Source organism: Pangasianodon hypophthalmus, chromosome 3 (genome assembly GCF_027358585.1).
Source record: "Pangasianodon hypophthalmus isolate fPanHyp1 chromosome 3, fPanHyp1.pri, whole genome shotgun sequence".
NCBI classification, from domain to species: domain Eukaryota; kingdom Metazoa; phylum Chordata; class Actinopteri; order Siluriformes; family Pangasiidae; genus Pangasianodon; species Pangasianodon hypophthalmus.
The window spans coordinates 17,568,635-17,590,213 of NC_069712.1; the positions used below are offsets into that span (position 1 = coordinate 17,568,635).

Consider the following 21,579-nt stretch of genomic DNA (forward strand, 5'->3'; position numbering starts at 1 on the left):
TGAGCGCAACATCTCCGGCCACCATAATTAGGCATAATTGTTTGTCTCACTCAGAAACACAATCAGCTAATTTCATGCTGTTTCGTTTAAGCGCAACTCTTTATTTTATAAATGGAATTGCATCCAACACAAATCCTGTCCCATGTTGATAAGCAGCCTATTATTAAGACCATCAAAGACATTAACGTGCCTGATTAGGATCCAATCCCCCACCATCAAGCATTAAAAGTGTCTGTGAGAGACTGGCTTCCAAACAAACACATTCATAATGACAAGGACAGCGACTACCCTTCTTCTTCAGACAGAAAGCTCCAAGCCCTGTCACACATCCTCTGATCTGACTAGCCGTTTAAGGCCGATTAATCATTTCTGGGACAGTGAGAACACCATGGAGAGTGGAGCAGCTTGAAAGTAAAGCCCTGCTCAGCATATAAGATCAGCAGAGAGGCAGCTTAAGCAGCTAGCCATCAAAACAAGCACCATTCATCCTTACCATTTGATTTATTCTCATATTGTTCATTTTGTTCCTTCGACCATGGGATGTCAAGCTGATTTGTGGCTTAAATGCTGAGATATTGATGTTTTCAAAGCTGTAACAAATCCTAATAAACCGGAGCCTAACAGCGAAAAACAGTTGTTACTGCCGTCAAACAGTTGTTACTGCCTTAAGCACAGTATCACTGAATGTCACATGATTTTCATCCTCATTAAAACTTTGTGATTCTACTCTATAGAAGGACAGTGTGTGTATGCGCATGTGTGGGTTTGGGTGGGACGGTTCATACCGTGAAGGTGAAGTTCGTCTGTGCCTCTCTGTCCACTGGTCTGAGCAGCAGAAGGTAACGTGTGATTCCGGTAGGGGTGATGGAGAAGACAGTGTTGTAGTCACTCAGCGTTATCTTCACCTGTGGGTCTTTACTCTTCAAATGAGAAAAAAAAACCTCTGAAGGACAGCAACTGTTGCAAACCAACTTTTTCATCCACTTTGAAAATCTCTCACACTCAGGCACATGCATAAAGGCACACATGATGATGGGAAAATACTGCAATTAAAATAAAGTAAAAAAAAAAAACAAATCACACATTTCAGTGGTACCAAATACAACTACAGTGAAGGTGTAGTTTGGCTATAATGATGATGTATGTGTGTTTTAATATGATTACTTTGTTTGCTAAATATCTGCATTAGTTTGCAAATTGATTCAATCAGATAAGCTCATCAGTCTCCCTTCGATGATTTAACCACGCTCACTAATCAGAGAAAGTAAGAAGAAGAAAGAATAGAACAGATGAGAAAGAGAGATAAAGAAAAGAATGAGAAACTAGAGAGAGAATTGGAGTTGTTATATGCTCAGTGTTTTAGACAAATGGAGCAGTTTAAAACAAATGTGCCAGTGTTCAAGAAGGTTCAGTGTTCACACTGAGGGAAAAAATGTAGCACTTATAAGCTGGAGGGGTCTTTTCGAGAGGTGGCCATATCTCAGTGTCTTTCAGCTTCTGAGAAATGTTGCAGGCAATAAAAGACCATTACTGTGACATTTCTGAGTTAATAGCACTCAGAACACACAGATGCTATTAGACAATCGGAATTTACTCATGCTCTCAGTCTCTATCTATAGCGATATGCACAATGAACACCTGTTCCTAGTCATTATTTTTAAAAGTGAATATTATCCCGCTTTGGCTCTCCTCCCAAGAAAACATCAAACACACTCTCCATGATTATATTCATGTTAGTGGCTTTTCATTAAACAGGATCTCCATGCATTTTTCAGAATGTCTGCTTAATTTGCTGAATGAGAAGGAAACAAATTCATTCAGATTGTTTTGATGATGAAAAACACACTATTATGAAACCAGCCTGAGTGGGATCTGGCTTGGTGGTTGTGAGTTCAAATCTCAGTATCGCCAAGCTGCTGTTGTTGGGTTCTTGACTTAAGACTCTTATTCCAGAACTGCTCTGTTGTATCCTGTCTCAATTGTAAGTTGTGTTGAAACAAAGTGTCAGCTAAATGAGGAGCTGAAGCATTTAAAGAATTAAAACAAGTAGAACTTGACACCAACAGTGTCTACAGGGACGCATCCACCACCAAAAAATCTATTTCCTCTTGTTACTAATTTGTATGTCTGAAATACCCTTAAAATATTCTTCAATCAAGAAGGAAGCTATTGAAGAAAAACTATTTACATTTGATCTTGCTGTGACCTTGATCCTGTTTGGATCAATTCCAAAATCTAATCAGTTCTTCTGATGGTTACAATGATAATTCCATATAAATCCTACAAACATTCAACCACTCATTCTTGAGCTATCATGCTAATGAGAATCTCGACAGACAGACACACGGACAAGCGAAAAACATAATGCATAAATATATACCAGAGAAAGCCATTACACAGAAATATTACAAACAGGTTGCTTGATGACTTAGACTGTTAGCTAAATGCACACAATTAACCTTCAAAGCATGACACATTTGGCTTTTGTGTTATTATAGCCTATAGTTAACACTGCTAATGTGTGCATTAGCTTATGTTTTCTTTTACATTCAACACTTTACATCAAGCCCACTTACTGTGAAAAACAAGTCTGTGGGTGTTCAGGAGCTTGGTTATTTTCGTACTACAGCTGTATCAGAAGAACTGCAGCAGATTGACAAAGGAGAGCCAATAAGGGGAAGAGACACTGAATTAACTGGTGCAGAAGCAGAATAACCATGGCATGGAGGAATTTGGCAGTGCTGGAGCAGCATATTTCCTACCACATCAACCATAATTGAATGTCTGTGTTTCCCGATTGGTAATTCAGAATGCCACTTACTCCATGTGTCTGGAAATGAGACTGTGACTAAGCTGTGTATCACCTTCCACAAAGACTTTCAGGCCCTCATCAACCCTACAGCCTTGAAAACTTTTTGCCCATCTGCCTAAAATTAATTGGAAGAGATGACCAGGACCAGAGGGACCTCATGGCAAAGGGGCAATTGAGTAAGTGAGCTGAACTAATGGAAATTAATTTGGTTTTCAGCAATCAATATGTTACAAGTCTGATTTGTAATTGCTTTTTTGTCTATAGTCTAGCACTGTAGTCTATTTCTGAATGACTGCCAAAGATAGCCTGTAGCTTATTGTACAGAGTCTAGCAGTATCTCTTATACATACAAGTAGCCTCAAATGTTGAGGTAAATACATGTCGGATGGAAGCAACAGCAGGGTGCTGTAAAATGTTTTATATATTTTTGACATCAATATAGGGTTATCAACATTGGATCTAAAAATTTGGAAATAATACATAGAGTTACTAGTTGGGTAGAGATCAAACATGGTCATCTGTGCATTACTGATGTTTTGACTTCTGTATCCAATCATGCTAACATTTAAATATTGCAGAGGAATCCATGTTGATATATTTTTCTACCACAGACAGTTTTTCATTCATTTATACTTTAGTAACAGCTAAATCTAGGTAAATCAAAAACAGGTAAATCTAGAGCCTATCCCAGGAACACTGGGTGTGAGGGAGGAATACACCCTGGATGAAACGCCACTTCATTGCGTGGCACCATGCACACACACCTTCACACACTCATTCCTACGCTCATTCACACCTAGGGGCAATTCGGCATTGCCGATCCACCTACATGCTTTTAGGAGGTGGGAGGAAACCAGAGAACCTGCAGGACACCAACACGGACATGGAGAAAACATGCAAAGAAAGTCCACACAGACAGTAACCTGAGCTCAGGACCCTGGAGCTTCAAGGCAGCAATGCTACCTGCTACACCACTGTGCCGCCTGCAGACCTTTTTCATTAATAAAATATTCTGCGTGACTTTTCACTAAGCAAATTGTGCTGACATTTTGAAAGATCAGTGGAATTCCTTCGTAAGTGGTGAGAAAGGAGACACTAAGTGTAATTTACTAGGATCAAATACAGCCTCTTCAGATGAGCTAATTAATTGCATTTGTCTCACATCAAACCAAACAAAATAAAAACAAGCAAACCAGCAAGAGTAAGCGTTCTTAAAAAAACACAACAGAAACACACAACACGTTCACCTACTGGTACAGCCCCTGGCTGAAGCTGAAACACAAATTTGAACATAATGACATTGTTTAACTGCCACTATAGCACATGTAGTAACACATACTGCAACTCATAAAATAAAACATCGCCACAGACCATGCTTCTACTAGGGGTTATTATGTGTGTACAATAATGTGCTCACCTCCTCTATGTCGTTATCAAGGGCGATGATGGCCAGTGGTGCTGTGAGGTTGGCTCTGCCTGACACGGTGCCACCCACAGGGGCCGATTCGCTGATGAAGCCCTGGTAGGATGGCTGCTGGAAGTAGGGTGCTTGGTTGTTTTCATCCAACACCTCTATCCGCAGATCAGCAAACGCAGGCAGAGGGTGACCGTTATCCTGCTCGGCCTACTCACAAACACATACACGTAGGAAAACAAACAAGCAAACAAACGCAGCGGGGGTAAACATGCTGTGGTGATGATAGCCAGGAAGCTGGATGTCTCAGTATGAAACTGGCGGCATACGCGCAGCTCAGCGGGAGAGGGATTCAGCACCATGGAGAGTTGCATGAGGATTAAGTCACACACATAACCTGACACAGCGCACAGTACTTAGCATGTGCACTTCCACAAACATCAATCATTTGTTCATTTAATCCGCTGCTTGTGATAAGTGTTTCACTTGGTGCAGAAATTGTTGGGGCCTATTTGAGATCACATTTGACCAGTGAGTGTCTCTCTGTGTTGTATAAGTGGGTTCGTCTTTGGTACATATATTGTGTTTATATACACACACCTAGGCCTATTTTTATGATTACACTCTAAATGGTTTTCTAAATGGCTAAATGGTTAGCCATATAACTAGCAGTAGTAATGATGATTACACACACGACTTCTGTGAAGGTAGCACACATTCGCTGCAGGTGGGTGACATATTAAAGGAAAACCCAGTGGCTCTGCTATGTCATAGGAGACATTTTGCTGAACCATCACTACAAATCAACACAGAGTTATTTTAACTGATCACCTTTATCATATAAAAAAAAACATTTCTATCCTGATGAGGGTGGTCTCTTGTAGGATGAGAGTGGTCTCTTCCAGGATAACAATGTCTCCATCCACAGGGCACAAGCCCTCAGTAAATGGTTGTAAATCATAAGCTACTGTTTATATCATATGCTACTATCTTCACAATCACCAGACCTCAACCCAGTTGCATGCCTATCTGAGTTTTTTGTACTGATGTTTTAGAAAGTACTCTCTACCACCATCTTCAAAACAAGTGAGGGAATATGTTTTGGAAAAATGGTGTACATCCCTCCAGTAGAGATCCAGAGACTTGTACAATCTGTTAAATCCCGTTGTTAGCTAATGCTAATCAGCTGGTTAAAGAATATTTGATGGTATATATGAAGAATCCTGTCAGATTCAGCAAAGTGAATGAGAGCATAAATATTTATCTCTTATCTTAATATAAATGCTTTGAACGATGGAGCAGGATTTAGAGTTTAGTAATCATACTTGGTTTTGTAACAAAGAAGCCAACACAATATTTATCTGGGCAGCATATTTCAGATTTTCCACAAAAATCAGATTTTTTTTTAATGCCGGGATTCAAAATGCCTCTGACATGCTAGTTCGGATTTTCTGGAGCAGCAAGTACATAATGTAGCGAGACAAACAAGGATGTAGCACTTTACAGGGCAAACATAATAATTTAACATTTCTAAATAATTCATCTGCTGCTTGTTGAACAGTGATATGCTTTAAGCCTCCCTCATCCTTTTCCTCCCTCCCTCTATCTCTCTCTCTCTCTGAATTAGGACGCGTCTTTCACTTGATTGAATATGCACAGTCAACAGCTGCTTGTGTGCATTTGTGCGTCCTATTGAATTCCTTTGCCAGTACTTTTCCCCTCCTGACTACTTCAAACTCTTTTTGCTAAATATCATATAGAATGTGCTAATATTGATTTTAGCTGATGGGAATACAGCCACACACGTGCCCCCACATGCCAGCCTACGCACACTTATGCACAATGTTATGAACCTTTGTGCTCTGAATGATGTTAGCTGAATACATCTGAAAGTCCTGAGGTGAGGACTGAGCTTTCAGGGAAGGGGCCTGGATTAGTAGGAGTCAAAAATATGGATCAGAATATTTTTCAGCTATTTAAAATAATCTGTTTTCTGTTTACTTTATATTTTTTTTCTGTCTAATTTACCCTAATCATGCATAACGAGAGTCCACTCAGACTAGTGAAATGCAAATCTTCTACAAGTGATGTAATTGATGTAATGTCCTGTAATTAGCCTTGGATTAAGTTTGATTGGTGTAAGTGTTAATGCAATTTAATTAGATAGAACTTCATGGTAATTTAAAGTGCTCTAACAGAGTTCCTAAATGCACGTGTCTTAATGCTACTGTAATGTAAATATATAATTCACATATAATTCACATATAATTTACACTACATCTCACACTATTCAGAATAATTAGAAGAATGTAATATAAGCATTTAAGCAAATTATTATATTTATCAAAAAGTATATTCTTAATAGCCACGACTAATAATGACAAGAGTATACACAAGATAAGAGCATGTATGACCTTGATGACAAGGTTGAAGCTTTGATACATGTCCCTCCTAACTGGCTTTAGAAGGCGGAGCTCTGCTGTGGTCCTGTTCAAAGAAAAGAACTCTGGGTAGACTGCTGGCTGGCCTGAAGGTGACAGGAGAGTTGGCACATGTGAGAAATACAAATTACCTTGCATCCTCTCTAAAAAAGAGCAATATTTAATTTAAGATCGTTGATTTATGGTGCCTTGGATACCCACCAACCAGAATAAAGTAGAGAATGCCAGGTCTGTCTGATGGAGGCTGAATGTTCCTGTCCTGGTCCACCGCTCGGATTGGTGGTGACACGTTTAGGGGATTCAGTTTGCTCTAAAAAGGAAAGATGGAGGGGTGACCATGAGACTCAACTAAAATGGGTCAATCAGAGTCAAGATACAGTAACTACAGTATTGAAGAAATTTCAAATTATGCCTTGTTTTCTGGATTAAGGTTTGTCTTACTATGCTTTTGAGGACCTTCTATTCACATATTTAATGTAGCTAATAAATGCTATGCCTACATCTAAATCTGCCTCTATTTTTGTTTGTTTTCTTATAATAAAAGCTGCAGTTAGTTAGTGCATTTAGTTGGACCAACCAAAGGTCTCCACAAGGTGAGAACTGTCAGAAATTCCTATGCTTGTGGGGACATTTGATATAAATGTCAATGTCAAAAACTTGTTAAAAAAAAAAAAAAAACACCCCCTCGCGCACACAAACAAATGGACTGCATGGCTGATGAGATACATTCGCTTTGTAGCAGGCTTTTATCCAAAGCCAAGGAGAGCCTTATCAAAAACAGGAAAATATATAAAGATCGTAAATGAGTGCTTATCAGTAACTTGTTCCCACCTGAGACATTCAAGAATACTCAAATCTCCCTTCCAGCATACAGGAGAAAAAAGGAGTAGAAGAGAGTGGCCTTTACATCACACTGTGCCTTGTAATGTCTGGATCTCTGCTCTTATTAATAACACCTAACTACTGCTATTTATAGGTACAGTCAAGAAACAGAAAAAAATAATCAAATATTAAAAACACAGGGACAGGGAAAAGCACAAATAGCAGAATGGAATTGCAGACTCTCCACTTTAGTTAAGTCTCCTGAGAGGTTCTTTAAATGTACTATGTTTGCTTTTCACAAAGTTGGTGGTACTACAGAGAAGCTTAATAAAGCCAAAGCAATTAAAATAGCAAAAACGTGAAACCTCAATAAAGCTGCATAAACTGTTATTCACTTTGGTAACACACATAGGTAACATACTTTCCTAAAAATTCACCAAACAAATTTGAAATCTGATTACATCAGGTAATTAAGAAGCAACACACATGTGCAACAATTAAATTACAGATACAAAAACCAGAGGGAGTTTAGTACTAATTACTAACTTGTAGAAGGAAGTACCTGCATTAAAACATGCACAGTGTAGCAAACAGCAGGGTGGAGGACAGCTAGAAGGAGAGGCTGCCTTTATGAGCATCTCCCCAAATCTCCATTCTAACCCACCTGTAAACAGTTTTCCATAAAATATGATTCACCTGAGCAAGCAATAGGAAAAGCAGTTACTTATTTATAGTGTGTGTCCCTCTGTTCTCTGTTGGGGGAACTCAAATACATGTACTCCAGCTCCAGAACCCCTCCTGTCCTGAAGCACCACTATCATCCACTCTGATGGCCAGTGAAGGATTTATGTGTGTGTTATGTGTGTTTTGATGCTTGCTCTGCTCAGTGCACTTCTCTCTACATTATGTTCTTGTAACATGTTTCGCCTGCACTCTACACAAAAAAGAGACCACAGTAGAGAATGTATATTGCCTTGGCATTCATCCAGGCTGGTTGTTTATCTAATAAACACTTACTCACACTGGAATGGTGGATGTGTACAACAAGACAATTTAGAAGCTTTAGTTTGAGGTGAACTTCATGTACACTCTTAAATAAACCATTTTTCTTCATTGTATAGTGCAGTAATTCCTGACTCCATCCACTATGCAATTAAACAACAGTAAGGTCTGTGATTTATGTTAAAGCTAGTGTTGCAGCATCCTACATTTCCATTCTTTTTCTTTCTCCTACTATGTTTACTCTCTGTTTTTATCCCTCCATCTCGATTGCTTTCCTACTGCCCAATGCTTTTTAACCTTTTTTTCAGAGTGACCGTTCCTGCATTCCACAAAAATGTAATCCACATTTATCACATTATAACTCATAATGTCTTTATCTCTGGTTTATATCATTTTTATTAGGGATACCATTTTTTTCAGATAGAGTACATGTTTTGGATACTTGTTGATACCAATACTGATACTGTCAGGTCAACCCCTGTACAGACTCAAACTCCGATTCCCAGAACCCACTGCGGCCTACAAACATAGCTGCCCTGGATTAGACTTCCCACAACACACACACTTTGTCACCGGACTTCTGCTCATGCACACCAGTCTTTAATCACACCCAGCACTATGAATAGGACTCACAAACTCACACTCGACGCAGGGTAACACTGTGTGCACATACCTGCCTGACCTATACACTATATTACCAAACGTATTCGGTATTCGGTCACCCATCCAAATGATCAGAATCAGGTGTCCTAATCACTTGGCCTGGCCACAGGTGTATAAAATCAAGCACTTAGGCATGCAGACTGTTTTTACAAACATTTGTGAAAGAATGGGCCGCTCTCAGGAGCTCAGTGAATTCCAGCGTGGAACTGTCATAGGATGCCTCCTGTGCAACAAATCCAGTCGTGAAATTTCCTTGCTCCTAAATATTCCACAGTCAACTGTCAGCTTTATCATAACAAAATGGAAGAGTTTGGGAACAACAGCAACTCAGCCACGAAGTGGTAGGCCACGTAAACTGACGGAGAGGGGTCAGCGGATGCTGAAGCGCACAGTGCAAAGAGGTCGTCGACTTTCTTCACAGTCAATTGCTACGGAGCTCCAAACTTCATGTGACCTTCAGATTAGCCCAAGTACAGTACGCAGAGAGCTTCATGGAATGGGTTTCCATGGCCGAGCAGCCGCATCCAAGCCACACATCACCAAGTGCAATGCAAAGCGTCGGATGCAGTGGTGTAAAGCACGCCGCCACTGGACTCTAGAGCAGTGGAGACGTGTTCTCTGGAGTGATGAATCACGCTTTTCCATCTGGCAATCTGATGGACGAGTCTGGGTTTGGAGGTTGCCAGGAGAACGGTACATTTCGGACTGCATTGTGCCGAGTGTGAAATTTGGTGGAGGAGGAATTATGGTGTGGGGTTGTTTTTCAGGAGTTGGGCTTGGCCCCTTAGTTCCAGTGAAAGGAACTTTGAATGCTTCAGGATACCAAAACATTTTGGACAATTCCATGCTCCCAACCTTGTGGGAACAGTTTGGAGCGTGCCCCTTCCTCTTCCAACATGACTGTGCACCAGTGCACAAAGCAAGGTCCATAAAGACATGGACGACAGAGTCTGGTGTGGATGAACTTGACTGGCCTGCACAGAGTCCTGACCTGAACCCGATAGAACACCTTTGGGATGAATTTGGGAGACTGAGAGCCAGGCCTTCTCAACCAACATCAGTGTGTGACCTCACCAATGCGCTTTTGGAAGAATGGTTAAAAATTCCTATAAACACACTCCTCAACCTTGTGGACAGCCTTCCCAGAAGAGTTGAAGCTGTAATAGCTGCAAAAGGTGGACCGACATCATATTGAACCCTATGGGTTAGGAATGGGATGGCACTTAAGTTCATATGTGAGTCAAGGCAGGTGACCGAATACTTTTGGTAATATAGTATAGCTGTTTACTGTTTACGACTTTGATTCATGTTTTGGATTTGTTTGCCCGTTCCTTTTAAATAAAATACTAAACTGCATTTGCATCCATGTCAGCCTCCTCTTCGTGACAGGTGAGTAATGTAAATAGCATTATGCAATCAGGGATATGGACTATTTTACTTATCTCTATTTATGCTAGTTGTTGCTGTGTGCTGCCAGCAATGAACTCATCATGCTGACATTTATGTTTAAGATGTTATGGCGTTTAAACTGTATCTTTAATATAGAGCATCAGCGCATAAAGGTGGAAAGGAAGTGCAAGTGTCTCAGTGCTCAGTGCTTGCAGAACTGAAGTGCTCTCATGGGTGACAGTTTCTGTGCACACTGGCTTCACTGCTCCACACTTGGGAATACATTTCTGTGCATTCTATTCACAGTAATTTTTAATGACTCTGTTCCATGCCCTCAGGTCGGCTGCCCTCGTGGTTCATCACAAAGATGTTTAATCTGGTTACTTATATTGTAGGAAGCTGGTTGTACGTTCTCCTGATATTTCACCAGTGCACAGTTTGGAGTCTGGTCTGCTTTGATCATTAATCATGAAATACATTACATTGCCAAAAGTATGTGGACACCTGACCATCACCCATATGTGGGCCTACCCCATACTTTTGCCACAAAATTGGAAGCACAAAATTGACTAGAATGCCTTTATAAGCTGTAGCATTAAGATTTCTCTTCACTTGAACTAAAGAGCCTAAACCTGTTCCATCATGACAGTGCCCCCATGCACAATGTGAGGTACATAAAGACATGGTTCGCCAAAGTTGATGTGGAAGAGCTTCAGTAGCCTGAGCCCTGACCTCAACCCCACTGAACACTTTTTAATGAATGGAACACCAAATGTGCACCAGGCCTTCTCACTTGACATCAGTGCCTGAACACCCTAATGCTGTTGTGGCTGAATGAGCACAAATCCCAGAGGCCACATTGCAAAATCTAGTGGAAAGCCTTCCCAGAAGAGTGGAGACTACTATAACAGCAAAGGGGGACCAACTCCCTGTTGATGCGCATGGTTTTGGTATGGGCACATATGAGTGTGATGCTCAGGTGTCCACATACTTTTGGTCATATAGTGTATGCCCAGAATTCTGTCATTTTATGTTCGACAAAGGCATTAGTGCGACAAGGTACCTTAGATTTATGTCACATAGTGGTATCGGATGTTAGTATCAGAGCAACTTTGTTTAGTACAAGTAAATGAACAAAGATTACCAGATTCCAGTATTGGTATTGATGCATTACTAGTTTTATTATTACAAATAACAGAAATATCAGGGGAACAATATAAAACTCCTTGGCTGTGTTTACATCCCTCATCTTTACAGCTAAGAATTCAGCACTAAATGGCCAGAATCATCAGATGTTGTGGTGATAATGATGTGAGGAAACTGCTTTAATTGTGTTAAAAGGTATAATGATACAAAAAAGACGTGAAACAGTGGGACTTGGTATTCCAAGACACAGAAATCTGCTGACTGCAAAGGGGATAAAGCTGGACACTGAATTAGCTACACTTTTATTGAACAGGTAATGTGATAATTAATGTTAGAAAGGGGTATACTGTTCACATTAATGACTGCAACAACAAATCATTAAGTTATTTGTTATACTTCATTCATTTCCCATTAACTTTGCAAAAACTGGCCAAACAGAATGAGATTAATGGTGCTTGTAAACTACTGAGCCAGATTGGCCTATGAAGGATGATCACAGAAAAAACTGTGGAATTGTCCATGACCAAGACTGGATGGGTACCAAATGATGTGAAATAAGCCTATTTGATTAATATTTTCACAAGTTGCAAAAGAAGATGAGAGGAGAAGATGGTAAGTTTGCTAGCTACTAAACTAGCATGGATAAACCTCACCAGCCAACGTAGATTATGAACTTCACTTTATAACTGCTAGAGACCAAATTCAGCCAGAGCACCTTTAACTACATTAGACATGGTGGATTTCCTTGCGTCTAAATAATGTAACACAAAGATTATCACCTTTTCTGTTTTCCGATAAATGTATTAAACATGTAGAATATTCTCATGGACTTGTCTACATAGAAAATGTACAAATGTAATAACTCACATTCTCTCCCCCAGGATATTGGAGCTTTATGCTGAACTCTAACAAAACATCTCTACTCCCACATGAATAGATCCGAACCAAGTTCACTACAAACAGAGCAGCTCTTCATGGAAAATGACAAGATGGCCTTCAACTGTACACTAACTGAGTATTGTGGGTTGTTGCTAGTGAGTTCGAAGCTTAGAATGGCTCAGTAATGGTTGTTTGTGGCTTTTTTTTTTTTTTTTTTTGCAATCACTGCCGCCATCAATGACTGATTCTCCAGGTACATGACAGTAACTTTTTAAACAGCTAATAGAAAGCCAAGCATGTCCCTGCTGAACTCATAGCAGAAGCAGTGTTGCATGGGTTGAGTTCTCACCGGGTCTATGAGTTCAGGAATGACGGCACGGTATGTGACAGGGCTGCAGTCTCGGGTGTTATTGACCAGAACACAGGGCAGGAACATGGGACCCAGGTCATCTCCGTCTAATACATCTAGAGTCAGTGTTGTAGTAGCTGTGTGCCGGCTGGCTGGATATGGAGCACGATCCTGCAAAATGCGCAGACACACACACACGCACGCACACACACACAAACATCAGCCGGAGTTTATTCTTAGTGTTCTATTCAGAACTTAGCAATGCATGCACTGTTTGTTAGGGTCCACTGACCCAGTCCATTTCTTCTGATTTTATATCAACCCAATTACACCACATACAAATATTATCTCCATCTCAATTATTAGCAACACAATCAATGTTCACAGATACACAATTCACTTTAAATTCTTAGGGGTCCACCTGAGTGAAGCTGTGTGTATGACTGCACTGCTGTGTAAGCAATTAAGAAACAGAGATAAAAATGATAGGAGGAAAAAATCATAATGATTCTCTCAGGTTGAAATGACCTGAACATAATACAAGTATGATTTTTCGTTTAAAACGGCTGTTAATGTTAATCAGAGAATTTGAGCCAGACTCATACATTTTCATGACAGGAAAATAATTTTTAGTAGATTTTTAAAATGAATCATTTTAGTCCTAATAACACATAATGGTTAAAAATGTGATAAAAAATTTGCTTTAAAGTGAGAAGGTTTTCTGTGAAAGGAAAAGTACACAGCAAGAACTGTAGGGTTTCAGTGATGAGATCCATCCTAGCTGGTAAGATCTGCTCCTGAACAAGGTACTAGTCCACAGGTTGATCTGGGGAGGAATCTCATTGCAATCAATTATTGCAGGTCTTTTGGGTTAAAAATGAGCTTAAAAAATGGACAGTCATCTTTTTAATAATGGATTTTCTTCATGTCATTGCTAAGTGCATTCCAGTAATAAGCACTCTCACCAACTGAAACTTATGATGCTTTTAGAAAATTTGTCAGCCAACCACCAGAGACAGACAGACAAACACACACACACACACAGCTTCAGACAGACACCTTAAATGCTGAATGTCCCATGGATGAAATGAACATTTCTGAAAGCTTTTTGAATGTGAGTGAATTTTAAATTTCTCCTCCTGTCCTGAGGTACAAGACAGAATCAAATGCGTGCAATTTTAAATTGTGACTTGTGGATCCTGTAGGCAGTCTGGTGTCATGGTGAAGGAAAGAGTATCCAATCAGTACAGCGCACCACTGAGGCTCTTATACAGATGTACGTGTGTGTGTGCGTGTGTGTGTGTGTGTGTGTGTGTGTGTGGGCAATACTGAATAAGCTTTATTTCTGAATAAATTCTTACAAAACCACAAAAAGGATTTGAGCAGAAGGTTCACTAAAGCAAGGCGTCCACGGAAACAAAAAAAGAGCTAAAGCCCGCAAGCTTCTAACACAAAAGCGTCAACCTAAAACAGTCCATTGTTCATTAGGAAAGGAATAAAAACTGAACCTGTAGTAAGGATGAGACATTACATTATTTTACATTACAGTACATTACAGTCCCTAACATTAGCTAGTAACTAACACTTGTACCATGATCATTTTTCAGGAAGATGGTTTCCTCTCTAAAGTTAACTAGTTTCATGTTACATATTATAGGCTAATTAGTTATAGTTTATAAAGTATATAGTATTAGATATTAGTTAACTATTAAACTGCTACTTCATTCATTCATTCATTCATCTTCAGTAACCACTTGTCATGCTGCATCCAGAACTTATCCCAGAAATACTAGGAACAAAGTGGGAATACACCCTAAATGGCACCTTGCATACACATTCACACCAAGGGGGAAAAAAAGGAAGCACAGCCAATCCTCATACTGGTATGATACTGGGAGATGGTAGGAACCCCCCACACAAACATGGGCAGAAGTGGCACATATTTGGATCAAACTATGAACCAGGCAAGCCTATTTCTGCAGGACTGCCTTCAACTTCATACAATATACACTCTATAATGGGAAGGTAGAATTGGATTAGTCTTCTGCATATCACTGCTAACAACAATGCATTGGTGTCTAGAGGCCTGCTAGCTTATAAGGTGTTCTGCTGTGTTCAGTGGTGAAATATGATAATATTTTGTGAACTCCCATTTTATATCTTGTGTATGTGTATTTGAACAATGGGGAAGTAGTCAGTTACATATGAACACACAGACCGAAAAAGGGTTATAATGAGTTATAATATTAAGAGACAAATATTTTCAGACTCCTGACCACAGAATGCACAGAAAGAGGTTAAAATTTGTTATCCAATATATGTTCCATGCATTATTTTACTGTTAATGGCCACAATGTCTTGGCACAGGTCTCCTAGAGTTCAATTCGATGGAATCGGGAAAATCTACTGATATACATTTGTTTAAATAACAAATATAATCGATATCTATATAATAGATCCTATATTTCCAAAAACCAATATCTGACATTTATAATATTTAATCAAAGCTAGAAGTATTTATTCAAAGCTCTCATCATCAGCCAAGTAGCCACAGACCAATAAATCATAAAAGAAAACTATAAACATACATTTAAGTTTTTGTTGTCAAAATACACTGCTTCTAAACTAAAAAAGGAAATTCCAAAAACATGATGAAAATAGTGTGAACCTCCATATTTCAATGGATTCTATGGATCTTGTTGTAATTAATTAATTGATGCTTAAGTAAAGTAATTTGCCCATTATCTACAATACTACAATGGATCTAGAACTAAACTGTAACAACAAAGTTAGCACAGCAATGTGGATTTCTGGTCATTTTGTGTGCAAGAAGGAAAAAATGAAATATTCTAACAAGCTGGGCACACCACTGATCACCTTCACTGAGATGGTACAGTGGGCTTATATTTGATTGCAGCATTAAACAGCTCCACCTGAACAGCCCACATTCTGATGCATAATTATTATCATCTTTATTTCTCATTTCTCTATCTGAACAATCAACATGTGAGCTTATTTGGTAAAGTCATAATGTAGCTGGCTGGACTACAGACTGGCTTAATAATTAGAGTTAATTATTTTTGTTAGATGAAGAGTAAATTAAAACACTTAGCAGCCTTTGCACTTCTGAGGTAGAAATTCATGCAAAAATAACAAATGGGTCAGGTTGCTCGTTAGTTTACGAACATGCTTACATACTACTTTAGTCAAGAAGGTTTTTGGGAAGCGCTTGTTAATTAAAGAACATTCTTATGAAGAAGTTAACAAAGTACTTAGTGATACGAACGTTTTGGGAAATGCATTCTAGATTTGTTAAGAGAACTAATCTTAGCAATAAACAATGTGGAAATACAATTTGCTTTGAAAAAGGGTCACTGTTTTAAAAATCCTTTTTTGATGAAATCATCCATGCAGGTATAGCATAATGTCATATTACACCATCATTTCAGCTCATGACGGTTGAGACTAATCGAAATTACATGTTAACATCAAAAAATGATTAAAAAAAGGATATAGTTCTTTTAATCAGTGTTTTAAATAATTGTGAGCATGTAGCAAAAAACTAGTAAATTATGAACAATATCCTTATGCCTGTAAGGTCATTATCATTTTCCTCTGCTGAAATCACTGTAGTGTGCTCACAGGAGAAAAACTTTATGGAGCAGCCACACTGATTAAGCAGAATTGCAGGTTGCCTGGCTTTATGGAGGCATGCTCAGGCATTTATTCAGTTACTCTGGTGTAACATCAAAATGAGTAGCGCGGTCAGCCTAAGGGCACACTAAAAGCAGAGCGGAGCTTAGCAGTGCTAAGGTTCTGCCTGGAGCCAGGATTCAGTTTCTAGACAACGTCCCATGTTCCATCTTTGTTGTAGAACAAAGCCACCTTCATGTTTTCTGATAAGAGTGTCAAAATGGTTTTGTGTAGGTGTGGAATATTTCAACACTAATGATTGCTCTAAATCTGATGAATACACTGAAAACAGGTTGTTCAGGCAAAATATCAGGCAGTAAACAACTACAAGGCATCTTAAAACAAATGCAGTGACATCTTCCCTGCATTTCTAGCAATGCATCAACCTTCATAACATGGCAGATTTCACAAACAAATGACCACAATTTAAGATATAATGTTACCTAAAAATAAATAGGACATTTAAATGAAAATACATTGAGTTTATGTAAAGCTTGGATCCCTATTAGCCTAAAAGCCTACGATTAATTCTGGATAGGGGGGATCATAAGATAAATATAATTGTAAAAGCTCTTACATTGGCCTGGACTATGATTAGGTAGCGTGTCCTTTCTTCATAGTTCAGTCTCTCAGCAAGGACGATGTTACCAGACAGTGTGCTAGCCACCTGAACAGTCCTGTTTGACACCTGAGAGAGAAAAACACCAAGATTAAGAAAGAGAAAGCAAGAGAAGAAAAGAGATTGTGCTATAGCAGTTAAAAATTCATAAACGTTGCTGCACATAAGACAGAAAAATAGATATTTTGGTAGAACTGCACTCTACCGGGTCATTGGGGTTGTACTGGATGCCATACTCAATTTGGCCGTTTGGTCCATCATCAATGTCAGTGGCTCCGTTGTTTCCTGAGAAACCAGTGAAGATGGTGGTGCCGACGGGAGTGAGCTGGAGAAGCAGAATGTTCAGACAAACAGAGAATGTGATCAAAATGATTATGATTAATCTGACTAATTCATTTATTTATTATCTACTTCATACAGGTATGTGCTTTGTCTATTCCTATGAATTGTTTTATAATAGTCTTTCCACCGAAATATTGAATAAAAACATATAATTGTTGATATACAGTATCTGTACCATCTTTAAATAATATCTTGTTATTCTGTCTTATCTCATGCTTCAATTAGGATAAAAATAATCCTCCAACCCTAAACAAGATATTAACTCAGCTTTAAATGATATAAACTGATTTGAAAATTGAAATGATTTGAAAACTGAAAATAATTACAAAAAGCAGATCTTGGGTCAGAGTAGTGCATCAAATGCAACTCACAGGATTCCTTTAACTGCAAATGCTGCTACATATACATGCTGCTATATATACAGATAAACTGCATATATATGCTGCTATATATACAGATAAAAATAGGCTATACAAACTTTAAAATTGTGTATTTTGAGTATTTTATTTTAGTTTAAATGTCAGAGATAGCATTCCTCTTATACTACAGTGATCTGCCACTCGTTACAATATTTCATTAATTAATTAATGATATATTTCATGAATAACAGTTAAAATGACACTTTTCTATCTGTTCATAGTTATATTCAATGTTAAGGAACGTCCATGACACTCGAGTCTTCAGTACAGAGTTGTTTCTGGTCTCTCTGTAACATGACAAGCAGTGTTTTTATCACATTAACTTAACAAAAAGAGGCTGGTGAGGGAATATACATATATAGCTCTGCTTTTACAAAGCTATGACACTCCTTCCATAATTGTCAAATAAAATCTCCTAACAGAAAACTTCACCATATGAAAGATTACCTACAAACGTGCTACTATTTTGCACAATGACACTGGCCTTGGATGTCTGTATGTCTTTGAAAGAATAAACCATCCACCACAAGAAGAAGACAAAAGATTTTCTTTATTATAAGTTTTTTTAGTAACAGAATAACTGGTATGTGTGTGTGTGTGTGTGTGTGTGTGTCTATGTTTTTCTGGCATGTGGATTGGCTTTGGAAAATCAACTACACAATAGTAGAGCGAAAACATAAAAGTGAGAGAAAACAAGAAAAGATCAAGAGTTCAGGTGGTAGGCGGAAAAGTCAGAATACAGTAGGACTTCCCGAGGCCCTGAGTGTGTATGTATATATATATATATATATATATATATATATATATATATATATGTATATATAGTCAGGTACTTGTCCATAAGTATTTGGACAAGGACACAATTTTCGTAATTTTTGCCTGTGTACACCACCACAATGGATTTGAAAATGAAGGAATCAAGATGTGATTGAAGTGTAGACTTTCAGCTTTAATTAAAGCATTTTAACAAAAATATTTAATTAACAGTTTAAGAATTACAGCTATTTTTTTATATAGTCCTTCCATTTTCACAGGCTCAAAAGTACAATTGACTGATAAGCAGTTTCATGGCCAGGTGTGGCCTGTTTCCTCATTATTTCATGACAAATAATGGAGATAAAAGGTCTGCAGTTGATTAAGTTTTGAATTTGCATTTGGTAGCTGTTCATGAGAACTCTCAATATGTGGTCCAAAGAGGTGTCGGTGCAAGTGAAGGAGGCCATCATTAGGCTGAAATAACAAAATAGACCTATAGAGAGATAGCATAAACTTAGGAGTGGCCAAAAAATTAACAATTTGGTATATTCTTAAAAAGAAGGATGTGCACTGGTGAGCTCAGCAACACCAAAAGGCCCCTTCACAACATCTAGCCAAGTCAAGAACACTCTGGAGGAGGTAGGCATTTCATTGTCAAAGTCTACATCAAGAGATGCCTTCATGAATGTAATTACAGACATTTTACCTCAAGATGCAAACCACTGGTAACACTCAAGAACAAAAAGGTCAGACTTGCTAAAAACCTCTAAAAGAAAAAAGCCTGCCTAGATCTGATGCAAGATTAACTTGTACCAGAATTATGGGAAGAGAAGAGTATGGAGAAGGAAAAGAAAGGCTCATGATCCAAAGCATACCACATCATCTGTCAAATATGGTGGAGGAAGTGTTATGGCATGAGCATGTATGGCTGCTGATGGAACTGGGTTACTGGTGTTTATTGATGATGTGACTGCTATTAGAAGTAGGAGGATGAATTCTGAAGTGTATAGAGCTATACTTTCTGCTCAGATTCAGTCAAATGCTGCAAAACTGATAGGACGGCGCTTCACGGTGCAGATGGATAATGACCCAATACGTACAATGAACACATCCCAAGAGCTTCTTAAGGAAAAGAAATTAAATGTTCTTAAATGTCCGATGACCTCAACCCAATAGAGCGTGCTCTTCACTTACTGAAGACAAAACTGAAGGCAGAAGGATCCACAAACAAGCAGCAACCAAAGTCAGCTGGGGAAATGTTACATAAGCACCTCATAACACAAAACTTCACCACATCAATGATAATACGTTTTTCTTTTTTAAACTACACGTTTTTGTCAGGCAGCAGAGACGGTGGCTGTTGCAGATGAGTGCTTTTATTTAAAAAAAACTGGCAGACAGAGCTTTGATAGAGCGTTGTCAAGAAACAGGCAAGGGTCAGGCGATCAACAGACTAGGGCAGACAAAAACCAGAATCCAAAAACCAGAGAAAAAAAAGATCAATAAACAGAATAGCATGCAAGAGAAAGGCTTGGTATGTCAACACTGAAAACATGGGACTTTATTTTGCATCATGTGGTGGTTTATGAATGGCTATATATATATATATATATGTATATAGTGTTTGTGTGTGATTAAGTCCAGATTCAAACAGTCAGTAATCAACGTTGAGTATGAACGTGACATGGAGCGTGTGGCTTAGGATCTGTAGTCCACGGCGGCCATGTTTGTAGGTTGTGGTGCACTCTGGGAACTGGAGACCAATGCTGATTTTGGCATTTATATGAAGTTTTTTTTTAAATATGTTTACCATTAATTTTAGATTACGTAGAGCATCCTCCATACATTCCTGTGTATGAGGTGATACTACAGAAACAATAATGTATTGGAATGAATGCATTGATATAAACCTATTGTTCATGTTACACCCGAAACTACTGTCCAAGATGAGCTGTTGCACAAATAAAACACACCTTCTGACTAATCAGATTTGAAAATTCAGCACTGCTGTTGTATGAAAAACAATATACAATAGATTCCATAAAGAACCTTTGGAGCATTAATCACCAACCCTCTTCCTTGTGATCTACCTTTCTGCAGGTTTCATCTCCAATCGAAATCTATCACGTGTTTCATTTCTTCATGAACTTCTTCATGAACGCAATGATTAGATGGTCAGACGGGCACGGTAATGTTTGGAGCTAAAGTCTTCAGGAAGGTAGATCTCCAGGAACAGGGTTGGTGAACACTGCTTTAGAGTGCTATATGGATCCTGCTGTCTAAATTTTAAGGATCAATGTTTCCTTAATTTTGCAAAGGGATTTTTCAATGGGAACTCAAAACACTGTGCAATAATATAAAATTCACCCAGACTGAAGCTTTATTGTCATGAAATAACATAGTTATAAAATAGCACAAAACATACACATGAAGAAAACTGTAAATGATATAATTATAAGAAACACACGCAAACAAAAAAAGAAAGAAAAGAAAAGAAAAAGTTGCTCAGTTGCTTGGAAACTCCACAACCATTCTTCTGTTTTGACTTTCCTTTCAGGCATATTGTCAGTTCTACTGCATGTTTCTCTCACCAAATGTAAAAAAAAAACTACAAACAACATAACACACAATTATGAAACTGTCAAGGTACAGCTTATATAGCACAACTAATACCAGCGAATAATATTGTAGAAAATATTGAAGTCAATTATCTGAAACTAATTGCGTCTACAATGTTTTATTAAAAGATGCCTCTTCTAGATGTAACTTAAAACTTCAACAGAAAACATATAAATAAAACATATTTTCTTTAAAAAACTCCCTAATTAAAAAT

General features: G+C 38.4%; 1 protein-coding gene across 1 annotated transcript in view; it reads right to left on the minus strand.

Moving 5' to 3' along the window:
• Positions 1–21,579, minus strand: part of pcdh15a (protocadherin-related 15a) — a 163,929-nt gene that overhangs the window by 81,656 nt on the left and 60,694 nt on the right. Inside the window, exons 7-13 of the mRNA XM_053232665.1 lie at positions 17,435–17,554; positions 17,188–17,298; positions 12,918–13,088; positions 6,869–6,977; positions 6,641–6,753; positions 4,230–4,436; positions 786–920 (exon numbers count right to left, since the gene is read on the minus strand). Of these exons, the coding sequence (XP_053088640.1) occupies positions 786–920; positions 4,230–4,436; positions 6,641–6,753; positions 6,869–6,977; positions 12,918–13,088; positions 17,188–17,298; positions 17,435–17,554 (966 nt within the window). The remainder of the gene's footprint in view (positions 1–785; positions 921–4,229; positions 4,437–6,640; positions 6,754–6,868; positions 6,978–12,917; positions 13,089–17,187; positions 17,299–17,434; positions 17,555–21,579) is intronic.